Here is a 15,696-nt window from a genome sequence, read left to right as displayed (position 1 = left end):
ATCTACTGTCAACCTATCAAGTGTCAGTTGTCAATGTCTTGAGACATTTTGGTATGTCAGTATCATATGTTCGGCATTTAGTACCTATTATGAAATAAATAACCAGCAAATTATTAAATACGAACAAATAAAAGAATGGCTTTATCATTTTTTCGATCCAACATAATTGTCAGACATGTTAAACGACAGCTTTACCAGAACAAACGCAACGCGGGTTACCTAGTCCTGTGAGTATAACACTATTGATTTTGTACATTTTAATACCACGCTTAAATATATCCACTAATCGTTGTAAAACTATTATTGTTATTAAATGTTACTATTATTTTGTAATTGTGAAATAACAATATTATATTTACATAAAAAAAACACCACGCTGAATTCAGCGTAATATGGTGGAACAATAGAGCTACCATATTATACCACCAACTCGGCCCGGCTTCGCACGGATGCAATTTATATATAAAAACTATCCATGGTAAAATATCTAAATAACAATCAAACCCATATCCATTACGTAGTACAGAAAAAGTAAGAAGAAAAATGAACAAAAATAATGACTTTTTATATTATTTAAATATTAATTCCAACCTTTAACCTTTTTATAGGGTCTGTACACTCTGTCCGTTATAGCATGGTGTGAGTGACAGACCACTAAAAGCATTGAAAAATCAAAATCATTTGTAAAATTGTAATTAGTATGTAGGAAATAGTCACATTACCTGGAATATGTTTAAAATATGCCCATTTGCTGCATTTTCAATTCATTCAGTGAAATACATGTGACAAAGTCTTTGTTATGATAATTAGGTTGATATTAATTCCAAAAATGTCACTCGATTTGTTTGTTCTTCTATAATTAAAACTGTTAAAATCTCGCCTGCTGATTACACCATACAACAATGCATATACAAATATAATATATTAGAATAGTACTTCTTAAATAGGACTGCCATTCCATGTTTTCACTTTAGGATCCTATTTTATTAAGTATTAGCTTTTACTATGTCTGTGTGACTACAATATATTCACTGCCCGGGAGAAAAGTAGCTTATAACCGACTCCAGGGTCCCATCTATCTCTTTGTCAAAATTCATCATAATCGATTAAGTGGTTTAGATGTGAAAGCACCAAGCACAAACAAATTCATCACTTTTACATTTATTATATTAGTGTAGGATATGATATAGCTAATGGTCAAAAATATTAAATTTCTCTTTTATTTCCTATACATTCTCATGTCTTCAAGTAGCTATAGTTAATAAAACATTGAAGTGTCTTTTCAATTTGTCTTTTCCATCACAAGAGAGTTAGTTGAAAATTTAAATCATACTTAAACTATATATACTTGTTATTATTACAGAATTCCAGAAATAGGTGAAGATGCAGACAAAAATATTTTATTGTCCGACAATGGTCTACCAGAGTTTAATGATATTACAATTGAAAAATGCATAGCTGCTATTAGTAAACAGAGCATGGAATACGAAAGTGGAGTCAAACAAATAGAACAATTCACTCAAAACTGCAAAAATGCTTTCATTGAAATATTCCAACCTCTTGAAAAGCTAGACAGCCAGTTAGAATTAACATGGGGCATGGCAAAGGCACTGTACCTTGGCAATAGCTCGCTGATGCCCACAAAGTCATATATTCAAATACATGAAAGAGCTCACAAAGCTAGATCCTCAAAATTTAACAGTATACCCATTTACCAGGCTGCAGTTGATGAGAAAAATCGATTAAAAAAACTAACAGATGAAGAACAAAGACTTCTGGATAAGTATATACTGGAAGGTAAACTAAATGGATTGGACATAAAAGGTATCAAAAGGGAGAGACTTAACAATGTACTGGGATCACTACAAAAAGAAAAGCAAATTTTCCGTGAAAAAGTCAATGCTGCTAACAAGCTTTTTACGAATACAATAACAAATCCTGATGTGTTAAGGGAGTTTCCTGAAAGTCTTATTAAATCTATGGCTGGAAATAATGATCCAAATAAAGGCCCTTGGCAGGTCACGCTGCAGCCACACATTTATGAACCTTTCATGCAGTATTGCCCAGACAGGAGTTTACGTTGGAATGCATGGCAAGCCAATGTCCAAAAATGTTCAAATTATATCAACAAAGAATTGGAAACAAGCTCGAACTTAGAGAAAATACGCAACTTCCGACAGGAGCAAGCTACAATACTAGGTTTCGACAATTTCGTTGATATGAGTATGGAAACCAAAATGGCAGGATCCATAGAAAATGTTTACAATATGTTGGACAGTTTTCTTGAAACCGCCCTACCGATGCAAGAAGTAGAAATTGAATTGTTACAAAGATTTGCTCATGAGCGTGGTTTCGATGTTAAACTGGAACATTGGGATATACCATATTGGCAGAGGAAACAAAAATGGTCCCTTTACAATTTCGATGAAGATAAAATCCGTGAATACTTCCCACTTCCTAGAGTTATCAGTAACCTTTTCAATCTTTGTAGTAAATTATTTAATATAAAAATTATCGAACGATCTGGTGTCCATACGTGGCATAAAGATGTCAAATTTTACGACGTTTACGACGACTCAAGTAATTTACCCGTAGCCGGTTTCTATTTAGACCCATACGCCCGCCAGAATGAAAAAATACGTGTATATGACGACGCAGGCTGGCATATCTCAGTTCGTAACAAGTGTAAAACCACGTCAACTACACCACTTTCGGCATTAATATTTAATTTCCAAGCTCCCGATGGAAAAAATCAGTCATTGCTGTCGTTTAATGAAGTTAGCGTGCTTTTCCGGAGATTTGGGCATGCGTTGCGTCATTTACTTACTAAAGCAAACTATTCTGAAGTTGCCGGTCTGTCCAATGTGGAATGGGATGCAGCGGAAGTTTGCGGGCATGTCATGACGCACTGGCTCTATGATCCTCACACGATACAAGAGATTAGCAGCCATTACAGATCTGATGAGCCATTACCAGACGATATAATGAAAAATCTTCAAAATGTCCGAAGACATATGTCAGGTTATGAATTATGTAGGGAGCTGTACTTATCAAGATTAGATTTGGAGATGCATTCAAAGAAAACATTCTGGAGAGACCTTGTAAGGGAGTTGTGGCCAAAATACAATGTTTTACCGTTTGATAAATACGATTCACATCCTTTGTCCTTCTCGAAAGTAATATCAGAGGAGTGGGGAGCAGCGTATTACTGTCATCTCTGGTCGAGAATGATTGCAGCTGATATTTATAGCGCATTTGAAGAAGCTAGACAAGGAGAGCAAGATATAGTCACTGTTGGGAAACGGTATAGGGACACATTCTTGGCACATGGAGGCAGTTGTCATCCCAGTGAAGTATTCAGACGGTTCCGAGGACGGGACCCGTCTCCACATGCATTGTTGAACAACCTGGGATTGTCTAAAATAATTGTAGAGGAATAAAACTAGACTATTAGTCGCATATGTATTGTAATTTGATTCCTATTATTATAATTATATTTGGTTACCAATTGATTGTTATTTATATAGATAAATCTTAATTATATCCTAGATGTACATATATAGTCTCTGGACAGAGTGTGGTATAATCATAGATATTTAAATTATCTATATAGAGATGTCGCCATCACCGTATGGTATTGATAGCAATACTCGTATGCCCTATCAGGTCGACCTTCACGTGGTCCCCCCTGGAAACTACCATGCTAAATCCTAATGTATTAATCACGACTTTTTTATACCACTGAGGTGGCAAACAAGCATACGGCCCACCTGATGGTAAGTGGTTACCGTAGCCAACCTGTGAACACCTGCAATACCAGAGGTATTACGCGTGCGTTGCCGACCCTGAAGAAATCTCTTTACCCCTCTTTTGAAGAATCCCATGCTGTAGTCTCTTGGTAAAACCTCGGCAGGGAGCTCATTCCACAACCTGAGTGATCGTGCTAATAAACCTGCCTTTACACCTGGAATTAGGTGTATTAATCACGACGAGTTAACAGACCTGCCTTTTAATTCTCGCCTACCATCCCTTGTAAGTACAGTTGCTTCAGGACAGAAATGCGAGTGGGACAGAGATCAAGCTGCGTCTCCCTCTAATAAAAGATGGCTCGAGATTGTTCTAATAAATGGTTGTAACCTTTGTACAAAAGTCGATTGCTTGGGTACCTTTGTCCCATTCGTGTTTCAACCGTGAAGCAGTTGTGTTTGCATGGCTGTGTTTCGGTTTGAAGGGTGGGATATGGCGTGAATTTACTGGGTACAGAGGAATAACACCTGAGTCCTCAGGAATGGCAACACATGGGTGGTATCATGGGCGACAGTATAATATAAATGTATAACAGTATACTCTGTTATGTCCATGGTACTACTCATGTCTATAGACGACGGTTACCACTTTCCATCTGGTGGGCCGTCAGCTTGTTTGCCATTCTAAGTTGTATAAAAAAAAAGTTATGATTCCATTACGACACACTATTATGTTGGAAGTAATTTATTACATTAATATATAATACTTACTACTATAACAATTATATAATTAAAATTCACATAATGTTAGATTCACATAAAAGAGAAAGAGATATTTTAAATTAAGTATAATCGTTAGTCCGAATCTGGATTCTGTTCCCAAGCTCTTTCCATATCGTACAGGTCTTTCTTAATATTCTCGTCTTCTGGCAAGAGTTTAGTGGCCGCCTTCATCTCGTCAATAGCTTTGCTGAGGTGTCCCAAACGGACGAGTGCAGCAGCTCTGCGAGCGATGCATTTCGCTCGACTCCGGCGGTTACCCTCGCATGCTGGCCTCATTAAGTCCAAAGCTGTCGAGCAATCTGTCAACTGAAGTAGAAATATTAAATATGCATATGGGTATTTTTTTTTTTTGTAAATAATGACAATCAGCCTTATCGCCCACCTGGTATAAGGCAAATGTCGCCTATAGTTATAAAAAACAGCGTGGTGATTACAGAATTAGGCATAGAAATAACAGTAATGACATGCTAAAGTGGGTTACATCTTAGCATACTTGCTTATTTATTGCATATTTGCTTTGTCGGTTGTCATAAATCGTCGCAATTCCTTTTTCTTCTCTCAACAATTCATACTCGTCTAATACGTGCATAAGATCTTGCCACAGACTCAAAAAGTATAGTAGATTGTGCATCTGTGGGTTTGACAGATGACACAAAGAGGCTGTTGTCTACGGGATGACGGAGCATTATTTTCATGTTTTTCCCCGACGCGAAGGCGACCCAAAATTTATAACTGTGTTTTTCGTTCCTGGGATTAACACCGTAAGTTTTGTCTGATTTCTAATACTGTAAATACATTCAGCATTAAGTCCTCCAATGTAATCTATGTTAGCTAAAAGGAGTTTAATAAAACTCCAAGTAGTATCAGCCTTCTGACTCAACCATGTCAAAAGCAACCTGGTCCTCGTTGAGAATGTCCAGGATCTCAATGTAGCATTGCCAACGAGCTCGTCGTTCTGTTATAAGGGCAGGGATCGCTGCAAGAGGTGGTTGAAGGTGACTGTTCAGACTACTCAGAACTCAGAGGTTGTGTGTTCCACTGTCTAAGGTCGTGCGGTGCAGCCATGGTCCACCACCCGCACAATGTGTAGTGTCTCGCTGGTTGAGACCAGCTGCCTGCTATATAGCTCAGGGTGATGACCGCTTCAAAATCTAATCCTGTTCAGTTGTGCAAACGAAATGTGACCTAAAGCTACTTAGTCAAACCCTACAGTCATCTCCTCGTCATTGCCTGGTAGAGGCACAGCTTTAACGACACCGGTTCGTACACGTCTACAAAGAGATTTTTTTTAACGGGTGAAAATGGAATGATAACCCCGCCCGCGTTATTGATATGCTGGCGGGGCACCAGTGAGGGATGACAGGTGAGAATGAAGCAAGCCAGTTAGCCCATCGTGACGAATTCAACAAAAATTGTTCACGATGGTTTCCAGGGAGAACCACGTGGAGGTCGATCTGATAGAGTGTATTGCTAGCAATGGGTTTATTAGACCCCATTACTAACAATCCCTTTCCTCCCACTACAAAGAGATTAATTTCTACTTATTTTTTACCAATCCCCTGATTCTCAAACTAGCTGTGTTATGAGTCATGAGGCAACCAACATCTGGGGGCACAACGGAGAACACTCAGACCCGAGACAATCCTGAAAAGTCGATCGGGAATCAAACTCGGGTACTCAATTACATAATGCAAAGTGCTCACCACTACGCCACCGAGGTCGCGAAAACTTACATTATATGATACAAACAACAAAGTAAACAATATAAGTTACTCACACATTTATTAAAGTTGCCAAGTGCGAAGTGTGTGGCGGCTCTGTTGGCGAACAAGCTCGGGAGTTTGTCCGACAGTGTGATGCCGTGGGAGTATGCGCTTATTGCACCCAGAAAGTTGCCCGCGCGAAAAAACTGGTCACCCTTATCCTTACACCATTGAGGATCCTGTTCCTCCGGGCGAAGATCTTCAGACACGAAACCTAAGGAAAATAATAACAGACTGATTATTTTTCCGTATTTGTAGGAAAAAAAATGATTTCAATAGATGGAATTGTTGGAAGTACAAAATGTGCTAAAAGCGTATTTTGTCATTGAATTTCTAAAACTGAAAGGAAACGTACCATTTTTGGAAAAAGTCATATTTGAGAAAAGTAGTATTTAAAAAAAGTAAAAATAGTTTTCGCATGTTTCTAAAAAAAATTAATCACTTGCTTGTAACTTTTCTTTGTTATCAAATACTACTTAAGTAAGAATTTACAAATCACTTCTATAAGAAAGCAATAATTACGTCAACAAATCTGAACCAATTTTGATCATTGTTTTTGCAACTATTAGTCTTTAGACCCATATTGGTCTCATAATAAACTTTATGATAATATTTTTCTTTAGGAATCAAAATGTTTGTTGCCATCAAAATTCACTTGTATTAATTTAGAACGTGGGATCAGGCGTTTATCTGATTCCACATTCTAAGTTTAAATAGGTATTTTTAATCTAATGTAGATAAATAACGGATTTGTAGACACGTCGTTCATTGACGTTGCTACGAGTCTTTTTTTTTTTGTAGAGTTTTACTCTTGTAGCTCCAAAACTTAGCATAATTTAGACATTTAAATGAAATACCTGACTACATAGTTAACAGACAGGAGACAATCAAGAACGTATCGGTTCCTAAATTTGTCTTATCTAAGTTATTTACATATATGTAGCTTAGTTATCTACGTATTGATTGAACAACAGCGTAATATAACTGAGCATCTTTTTACCCCTACTCCTCTATACACTAATGTATTAAATATTTTTTCCATGGCGACCTGGCCCCTAATGTATTTTCAGACATATATTTATCGCTGAAAGCTCCACTCCTTAGGTCCCCCCTCTCCCAAGCCAATACTTGCGCTTCTTCTGTATCATTGTCATTTATCGTAATACGTTTTTCTCTTCTGTTCATCTCCGTTTCTGTCACGCCATTATTCACGTAACTGTTTCATTATTCACAATTACAGTAACATTTTATTGAATTCCTAAAGGTTTTCGTAGTCTTCTGATCACTGTTACCTGTAGCTCTTCGAGCTTGAGTAATATTTTTCAGCCAAGTTTCCTCTTCGTTAGCTGTAGATTCCCTGCTGGGGGTGGGGAACGTTCGAGGAGTATGCGTAATTTCCAATTCTGCTGTCTCTCTTAATTTAGGTAACACTCTTCTAGCGACTTCTTCTTTTTTCTTTTCAACATATTCAGATCTCACTGGAGTTTTGACAGGTTTTTTTGGAGTATAATCTACTTTTTTTACCATATTTCTTTCAGCATTGTTTTTTGACTTTAACTTCTTATCGTCAGATTCGTCTTCTGATGAAGGTAACTCGACTATTTTAACACCTGGCATATTTTTCTCCAATTTTTTATTACATGATTTGTTTTGAATTTTAGTATCCGATTCTGCCGTATTAATTCTCCACTCCTCTAAAGCATCCATAGCTTTTTTCCTTTGATCATCTCTCCTAGAATCCATCAAATTGTGCTGCTTCGTATCTATTTCCATTGCCTGTTGCACTGTGAACCTGTCTAGTTGACTCTTTTTAATGTTTCTGTCTTCAACAATTTGTTTTGCTCGTTCCTGGCACTTCTCGTGTATTTCTTGTCTCGTCTTCATTTTTTCTGCTTTGTTTATGTTTTTCTCCAGACATTCCCATTCGCATTCTTCTTTTTTCAATAAATCTAAAATTACCTGATTGTTTTCCACCACACATTTGCTTTTATCATTATCTATATTGTGTAATAGAAAGATTTCAAATAAGAATGGGTTGAAATGTATTTTTATATAAGAATCAGTTGTAAATATATCTAGATTTTCTTTAATTCCAGACGTAATTGGTACTCTTATGTGTAAAGTCTTCGCTGTTTGTGTCCAAGTAAAATCTTTTACTAATATAGGCATTGCTGTTACGTATATTCTAAGCGTATATTATATTGTTATATCTATATAGATTAATTAAGAAATTAAAGTTTTAATTTTATAACTTATAATGAACCTTATTTTGTAGATTAACCTCGCAAAACTTAATTTATCAACTAAAAAATACAATAGAAAAAGTATTTTGTGACTAATAATGAGCAATTTTCAAACAATATGCGTCGCCATGGTAATAATTCCAGTATACCTGCAGGCATAGACTGTATAAGGTAAAAGTGCGTATAAGTCTGCAAGACCGCAGGCACTATACTTAATCTATGATATCGGCTTGTGACATGATAACTTCCCGGTATAAGACGTAGTATCTATAATTTATTTCACTTCCCAAAAGTCGACTAATGGAGAATGTATTTTTTATATACCATTACGTAAAAGTTTAAAATGAATAAATTATTAATTGTTATAAAATGAGATAATAACCTTATTTTTTTAAGGGATATAAATTGAATGATGCCCTCTTCTCCCCCCTCGTGTCCACCCCCTTCATGACGCTATCGGTATACGCTACCTAGTGGTGTGGGAAGGCAAGGGATTGTTAGTAATGGAGACTTAGAATCCCATTGCTAGTAATATACCCAACCAGGTCGACCTCCTCGCGGTTCCCCCTGGAAACTGTCATGGTTAATTCCTGATGATCATCATGATGGGCTAACTGGCCTGTTTTCATTCTCATCTATCACCCTCTACTGGTGCTCCGCCAACGTATCCCGTTAGCGCAGGCGGGGTTACCATTCCATTTTCACTCATCAAAAAAAAAACCTAGTGGTGTGAATGATGGATGATAGATGAGAATCAAGTGTAGTCAGTTGGCCCATTGTGATTATTACACTAAAAATAAATAATCACGACAGTTTCCAGGGGGAGCCGCATGGAAGTCAAACTGATTGACATTCGATAGTCTCGATTATTAACAATCCCCTCCCTCTCTCAGTAATGACATAATTATGTACAAATAGCTACACAATCTCGTCTCAGTATTGTTTTATCTGATTATTTAGTAGTAAAGTTTCTTTGACGCGAACAAGACGTGCGTACATCTTCTCCGCTGAGATTAATAAAGTGCTAAATTGTTATTAGTTTCTAGTTCTATCGACAATTATATTAACTAATGGATTATTTAGGACATTTTAATATATAAAATTATTTGTTTATACATCCGTTGGCTTCTGTTAAACAATTTAATCTTTCTGTTTATGGGAACGTTTTGTAACTCATAAATAAATACAATAAGTATATAAGTAAAACGAGATAAAATCGTCTCTTCTACTAAATAGGTACATAGATAGTTATTTTACATACGTTATTATCTTCAAGAAATATTCGTAAGTTAAATATTTATATTCGTATCGTTTAATTATTCGTTCGTTTTTTAATCAGGATGGCGCAAACACGTGTTGTACGAACAGGTAAGCTTATTTAAATTTAATTTCCTATAAATATTACTTATATTATTCTAATAATTTAATAAATACGATAGTAAATATCCATGGATGGATGGATGTCTATCATATGTATACATTTTTACCAGAAGGAGACTGTACAAAAGTCAATTGCTTGGCTACCCCTGACCCATTCGTGTTTCAACCGTGAAGCAGTTGTGTTTTCATGGCTGTGTTTCGGTTTGAAGGGTGCGATATGGCGTGAATTTACAGGGTACAGAGGAATAACACCCGAGTCGTCAGGAATGGCAACGCATGGGGGTATCATGGGCGAAACAGTATACTCTGTTATGTCCATGGTACTGCTCATGTCTATAGGCGACGGTTACCACTTTCCATCAGGTAGGCAGCTTGTTTTTAATAAGTATACGTACTTAAAATGGCAAACGAGTTAAATGCCTACCTGATGGAAAGTGGTAACGGTCGCCTATAGACATGAACAGTACCATGGACGAACGTAATGCCCATGACACCTGTTTATGGTAAAATAAAGATTTAATAATTTATACCTGCTTTTTAGAATTTTAGACAATCATTACATTAGAATTCATTAGATCATTAATACAAACCTAAAATACCATAAACGTCTTTGTGTTTAAGGGACAATCGTGGAGAATTCCACACGTCAGCTTGTTTGCCAAGTTTTCTAAGTTGTATAAAAAAAAAGAAAAAAATGTGCGGTGGTATTTATTATTTTCCAGTACTGGGAGACGTTGGGCCAGACACCTTGGGATTTACACTGACCCATGAACACATGGCGATGGAATTCCAGCATTTCTATCGTAAACCACCAACGAACATAGAGGAATATTTCGAAACAAATAATATCCGTTTGGAAAATGTGGGTTACCTGAAACAATACCCTTACAGCAGTTACGACAATTTAAATTTAAATGATAAATATGCAAAGACAGCAGTTACAAATGACGTACGTAAATTTAACATATCCGGAGGAGGTAGGTTTGAAATATATAACGTTATTATTATTTTGAAGTAATTTAGCAGAGTATTTATTGTTATATATATATATATATATATATATATATATATATATATATATATATATATATATATATATATATATATATATATATATATATATATATATATATATATTAATTTAATTAGCATGCATAAATACAAAAATTTTATTTATAATAAAAAAATTGGATTTTTAGTACCACTTAAACCTCTTGGGCTTGTGTGTGATACTTTACATTTCGTTCTCAAATGTCAATATTTACATTAATATCCTGCTGTTTTAGCAAGGTTGGACAGTAAATAAGCTTTCAGTTTAAACTTTATGTTTTTAACAGTGATATTGTTTCGCAAATAGAGAATTTATTAATCGCGGTATAAGGTATTTAGACACACTATTCATATTTATATATTTATTAATATATTTAAGTTATACAATGTATTAGAGGCGACATATTTCTCTTCTTACAATTACCAGACAACAACCAGAGAGCATCACTCTACATACATCAAACATATATTAATAAAGTTGCCATATTATGCAATATGTGGATTGCTTTTCCAACATTTATTAATACACTAGCGGATGCCCTAGATTACCAGAGGGAGACTTTGTACAAAAGTCGTTTGCTTGGACACCTCTGTACCTTTCGTGATTCTACCGTGAAGTAGTTGTGTTTACATGGTTGTGTTTCGGTTTAAAGGGTGGCAGTGAATTTACAGGGTACAGAAGATTAACACCTGAGTCCTCAGAAATGGCAACGCATGGGTAGTATCATGAGCGAAATAGTACACTCTGTTATGTCCATGGTACTGTTCATGTCTATGGGCGACGGTTACCACTTTCCGTCAGGTAGGCAGCTTGTTGTTAATAAGTATACGTACTTAAAATCGCAAACGAGTTAAATGCCTACCTGATGGAAAGTGGTAACGGTCGCCTATAGACATGAACAGTACCATGGACGAACGTAATGCCCATGACACCTGTTTATGGTAAAATAAAGATTTAATAATTTATACCTGCTTTTTAGAATTTTAGACAATCATTACATTCTAATGTATTGAATTCTAATTCATTAGATCATTAATACAAACCTAAAATACCATAAACGTCTTTGTGTTTAAGGGACAATCGTGGAGAATTCCACGGAAGGTCTTAATAGAAATGTTACATTTTACAAAGCGGTCTCCGAAGAAACTGGTGTTAAAATTGTAGCCGGAACAGGATATTACATTTCCGACACATTACCGAGCAATCTACAGTTTTTACGGAAAGAAGAAATGTACAACCATATGCTGGATGAGCTAACGAAGGGTTGTAATGAAAATAGCACGATCAAAGCAGGATTTATAGGTGAAATCGCAAGTGTATGGCCATTAAGAGGTTTGTTTTATTATTAATGTTTGCGCTTGAAGCTGAGAAGTTCTTGACGAGAATAAAATACTTGTCCGTGCCTCAAGTTTTATAATAAATTAAAATAAATACAAAGGTGCGTGTAGTCTTGGCCGTTAACAAAATTTTGAATGTTTTACCTTCTAGCGGTTAAACGGTCTATGTCTATGGTTCTAATATTGCAAGTGCGAAAAATTTAACTTTTATTAAAACTTCTATAATGTCTAATCTTGAACAATTAACAATTAGTATTTAAATATTCTATTGTCAAAAAACGTTTTTGTAACTCAGTGCCTTTTACTCTTTGTTTATGCAACTTAGAATGGCAAACAAACTAGACGGCCCATCTGATGGAAAGTGGTGATGGAAAGTTTGATTGCCACGCTAAGTTGCATAAAAACAGTTATCTTTTTATCATTTAAGAGTTTCCTTTTGTCGGTGCAACCAATTCATGCATCTTCCTCCAGCCAGTTCTATCCCAGGCCATATCCTTGATCTCCCTATACGACATGACACCTAGTGTTTCCTTTATCTGTCTCATGTAGTTATATCTTAAGCCATGTTTAATATAATTGTAATATAAAAAAATATTAAAAAACAAAAAAAACAGATTCCGAACGCAAAGCGATCCAAGCAACTGGTGAACTGCAGGAGCACATGGGCTGCGGAGTCAGTTTCCACCCGCATCGTGTCGTCGAAGCCCCCTTCGAGATTATACGCCTGTATTTGGAAGCTGGCGGGAAAGCTAACAAAGCAGTCATGTCGCATTTAGACCGTAAGTTTTTTAATCGCTGATATGAATGTAAGTATTCATATTTATTTTTATAACACAAGACTTAAACGAGCATGCGGCTCACCTGATGATAAGTGACTACCGCCGCCCGTAATCACCCGCAAAAAAAATACAATAAAATTTAACTTCCATAATTTCTACCCTTCAGAGCCAAAACTTAATAAATTCGTAACTATTTGTAACAGGAACGCTGTTGGAAGATGCAAAACTTTTGGAGTTCGCTGAACTGGGCACCTACTGTCAATTTGATTTGTTTGGTATCGAGGTGTCCTACTATCAACTTAACGCAGGCACCGACATGCCATCAGATGCTCAGAGACTGGACAAAATAAAATTACTGGTCAATGAAAAAAGAGAGGACAAGATATTGATGTCTCACGACATACATACTAAACACAGATTGGTGAGTATTTTCTAAACAAGTCTGTGAGAGGCCCCTCCTCTGGGGGGGATTTTTAGTAATGGGAATTAGCAACCCTATTATTAGCAATATACCCTCACAGGTCGACGTCCTTGCGGTGCCCCCTGGATACCATCGTGATTGATTCATTAGTGAATTTGTCACTATGGACTAACTGACCTGCTCCATCTATCATCCCACACTGATGCCCCGCCAATGTATACAGATAACGCAGGCGGGCAATGTATACAGATAACAATACTATTTAAATTATTTTAATTAAAAACCCTCCTTTTCTCCATTTTAATGCCCTAACAAAGAATACTTTATTACAATATTTTTTTTGTGGGACTTTCTGGTGTGTCTAGATGCAGCATCAGCAATTTGCAGTGTCCATGTAATAAATAATAATTTATAGATTCAAGTAAAATAAGAAATGTATTCATTACTTAGCTACTCTTTAAGAGTAGTTTAAATATAGAACGACTGTTCTTAAACAATCATTCTATATTTAAATTTCTATAAATTAATAAATAATAAAACGATTTGACATAAAAAAAAAGAATTTTTCCAAGAATCATAATCCGCGTGGCCGACATTAAAAGTGGCCTGTACCTTTAGCAATTTTTTATAGCCATATATTTTTTATGTTCATATTAATCGATCTTTTCATTTCATTCTATAGATATAAATGTTATAAACACAAACAAATAAAGAAACAAACTTACTATCACGTTTTAACAGGTACTAGTAATGTTAAACGATGATAATTTATTCTTGATATTCTTCGAGATATATTTTGTATTTTAGACGGCGTACGGTGGGCACGGTTACGAGCACATACTGATCAACGTGCTCCCGCGCATGAAGACTCGTGGCTTTTCTATGGACGTCGTCAATACTATCACTGTTAAAAATCCAGCGGAATGGCTAGCCATGCCCTCACCCTGATTAACTATCAGTTCAACAGTTTATATTGTTTACCTATTTTTTTAATGTCCCAAATTTTACTTATCTTGCTCTTCAATTTATTAAGCCCGTAATGGTATCGATTCTGAAGCGCTAATTTCTAAACTTATAAATTTAAAAGAAATAAAGCTTTCTTCTTAAAATTAAACTTTGGATAATTTCGCAAAAGCACCATTTCTAACCATTATTAACTTAGTCATAAAAATAAAAAAAAAAAAACAATAAATACCTAGACATCCTATAGACCTATTTTAACTATTACAGTGTTCTGTTTACTGTCTTTCATATTGAGAAATTAATGCAAAAGAAAAAGATAAAAAAATCTAAATAAAGATATCTAAAATAGGTCTATAAGAAATTCTACTGAATAAGGGTTTACGTTCATAATACTTTGATTTAAATCTATTGAAAGTTCAGTTCATATTGGTCTTTAGAATAAAGATGTCGCTATAACACTCCTATCAATTTGAAATTTTAATTTTAGAAATAGATTAAGAATAAAAGCACTTCAGAACTGACTGAATTGTTATAATTAGTAATTATTTTCTTATTTTGCTTGTCAATTTATTATAACGAATGTCACAATTTAAATTGTAATTATTTTTTTATTTTGCTTGTCAATTTATTATAACGAATGTCACAATTTAAATTGTAATTATTTTCTTATTTTGCTTGTCAATTTATTATAACGAATGTCACAATTTAAATTGTAATTATTTTCTTATTTTGCTTGTCAATTTATTATAACGAATGTCACAATTTAAATTGTAATTATTTTTTTATTTTGCTTGTCAATTTATTATAACGAATGTCACAATTTAAATTGTAATTATTTTTTTATTTTGCTTGTCAATTTATTATAACGAATGTCACAATTTAAATTGTAATTATTTTCTTATTTTGCTTGTCAATTTATTATAACGAATGTCACAATTTAAATTGTAATTATTTTTTTATTTTGCTTGTCAATTTATTATAACGAATGTCACAATTTAAATTGTAATTATTTTCTTATTTTGCTTGTCAATTTATTATAACGAATGTCACAATTTAAATTGTAATTATTTTTTTATTTTGCTTGTCAATTTATTATAACGAATGTCACAATTTAAATTGTAATTATTTTCTTATTTTGCTTGTCAATTTATTATAACGAATGTCACAATTTAAATTGTAATTATTTTTTTATTTTGCTTGTCAATTTATTATAACGAATGTCACAATTTA

At 34.8% G+C, this 15,696-nt stretch overlaps 3 protein-coding genes across 4 annotated transcripts; 2 read left to right on the top strand and 1 right to left on the bottom strand.

Annotated features, from left to right (window-relative positions):
• Window positions 1-44: 44 nt before the first annotated feature.
• Window positions 45-3,512, top strand: LOC113520107 (uncharacterized). The gene is made up of 2 exons (XM_026905371.3): window positions 45-227; window positions 1,364-3,512. The coding sequence occupies exons 1-2, from the start codon at window positions 136-138 to the stop codon at window positions 3,438-3,440; spliced, it is 2,169 nt and encodes a 722-aa protein (XP_026761172.2). The 5' UTR covers window positions 45-135; the 3' UTR covers window positions 3,441-3,512.
• A 235-nt stretch (window positions 3,513-3,747) lies between these two features.
• On the bottom strand, window positions 3,748-8,554 carry LOC113520108 (dynein axonemal assembly factor 4-like). Its single transcript, XM_026905372.3, has 3 exons — window positions 7,585-8,554; window positions 6,307-6,506; window positions 3,748-4,835 (listed from the first exon to the last, which is right to left on the bottom strand). The coding sequence occupies exons 1-3, from the start codon at window positions 8,459-8,461 to the stop codon at window positions 4,602-4,604; spliced, it is 1,311 nt and encodes a 436-aa protein (XP_026761173.2). The 5' UTR covers window positions 8,462-8,554; the 3' UTR covers window positions 3,748-4,601.
• LOC113515826 (phosphotriesterase-related protein) lies at window positions 5,182-14,730 on the top strand. Of its 2 annotated transcripts, none has more exons than XM_052902985.1 (7): window positions 5,182-5,290; window positions 9,875-9,903; window positions 10,638-10,892; window positions 12,041-12,298; window positions 12,918-13,082; window positions 13,286-13,503; window positions 14,311-14,730. In XM_052902985.1, the coding sequence occupies exons 2-7, from the start codon at window positions 9,876-9,878 to the stop codon at window positions 14,449-14,451; spliced, it is 1,065 nt and encodes a 354-aa protein (XP_052758945.1). In that variant the 5' UTR covers window positions 5,182-5,290; window position 9,875; the 3' UTR covers window positions 14,452-14,730. The 2 variants fall into 2 exon arrangements, with proteins under 2 accessions (XP_052758945.1, XP_052758944.1); XM_052902984.1 differs by lacking the exon at window positions 5,182-5,290 and adding an exon at window positions 9,521-9,771.
• Window positions 14,731-15,696: the final 966 nt, after the last annotated feature.

This window comes from Galleria mellonella, unplaced genomic scaffold (assembly GCF_026898425.1).
Source record: "Galleria mellonella isolate WM207_F2 unplaced genomic scaffold, CSIRO_AGI_GalMel_v1 utg99, whole genome shotgun sequence".
In the NCBI taxonomy this organism is placed as follows: Eukaryota; Metazoa; Arthropoda; class Insecta; order Lepidoptera; family Pyralidae; genus Galleria; species Galleria mellonella.
This window is presented reverse-complemented; position numbering and strand designations above follow the sequence as displayed.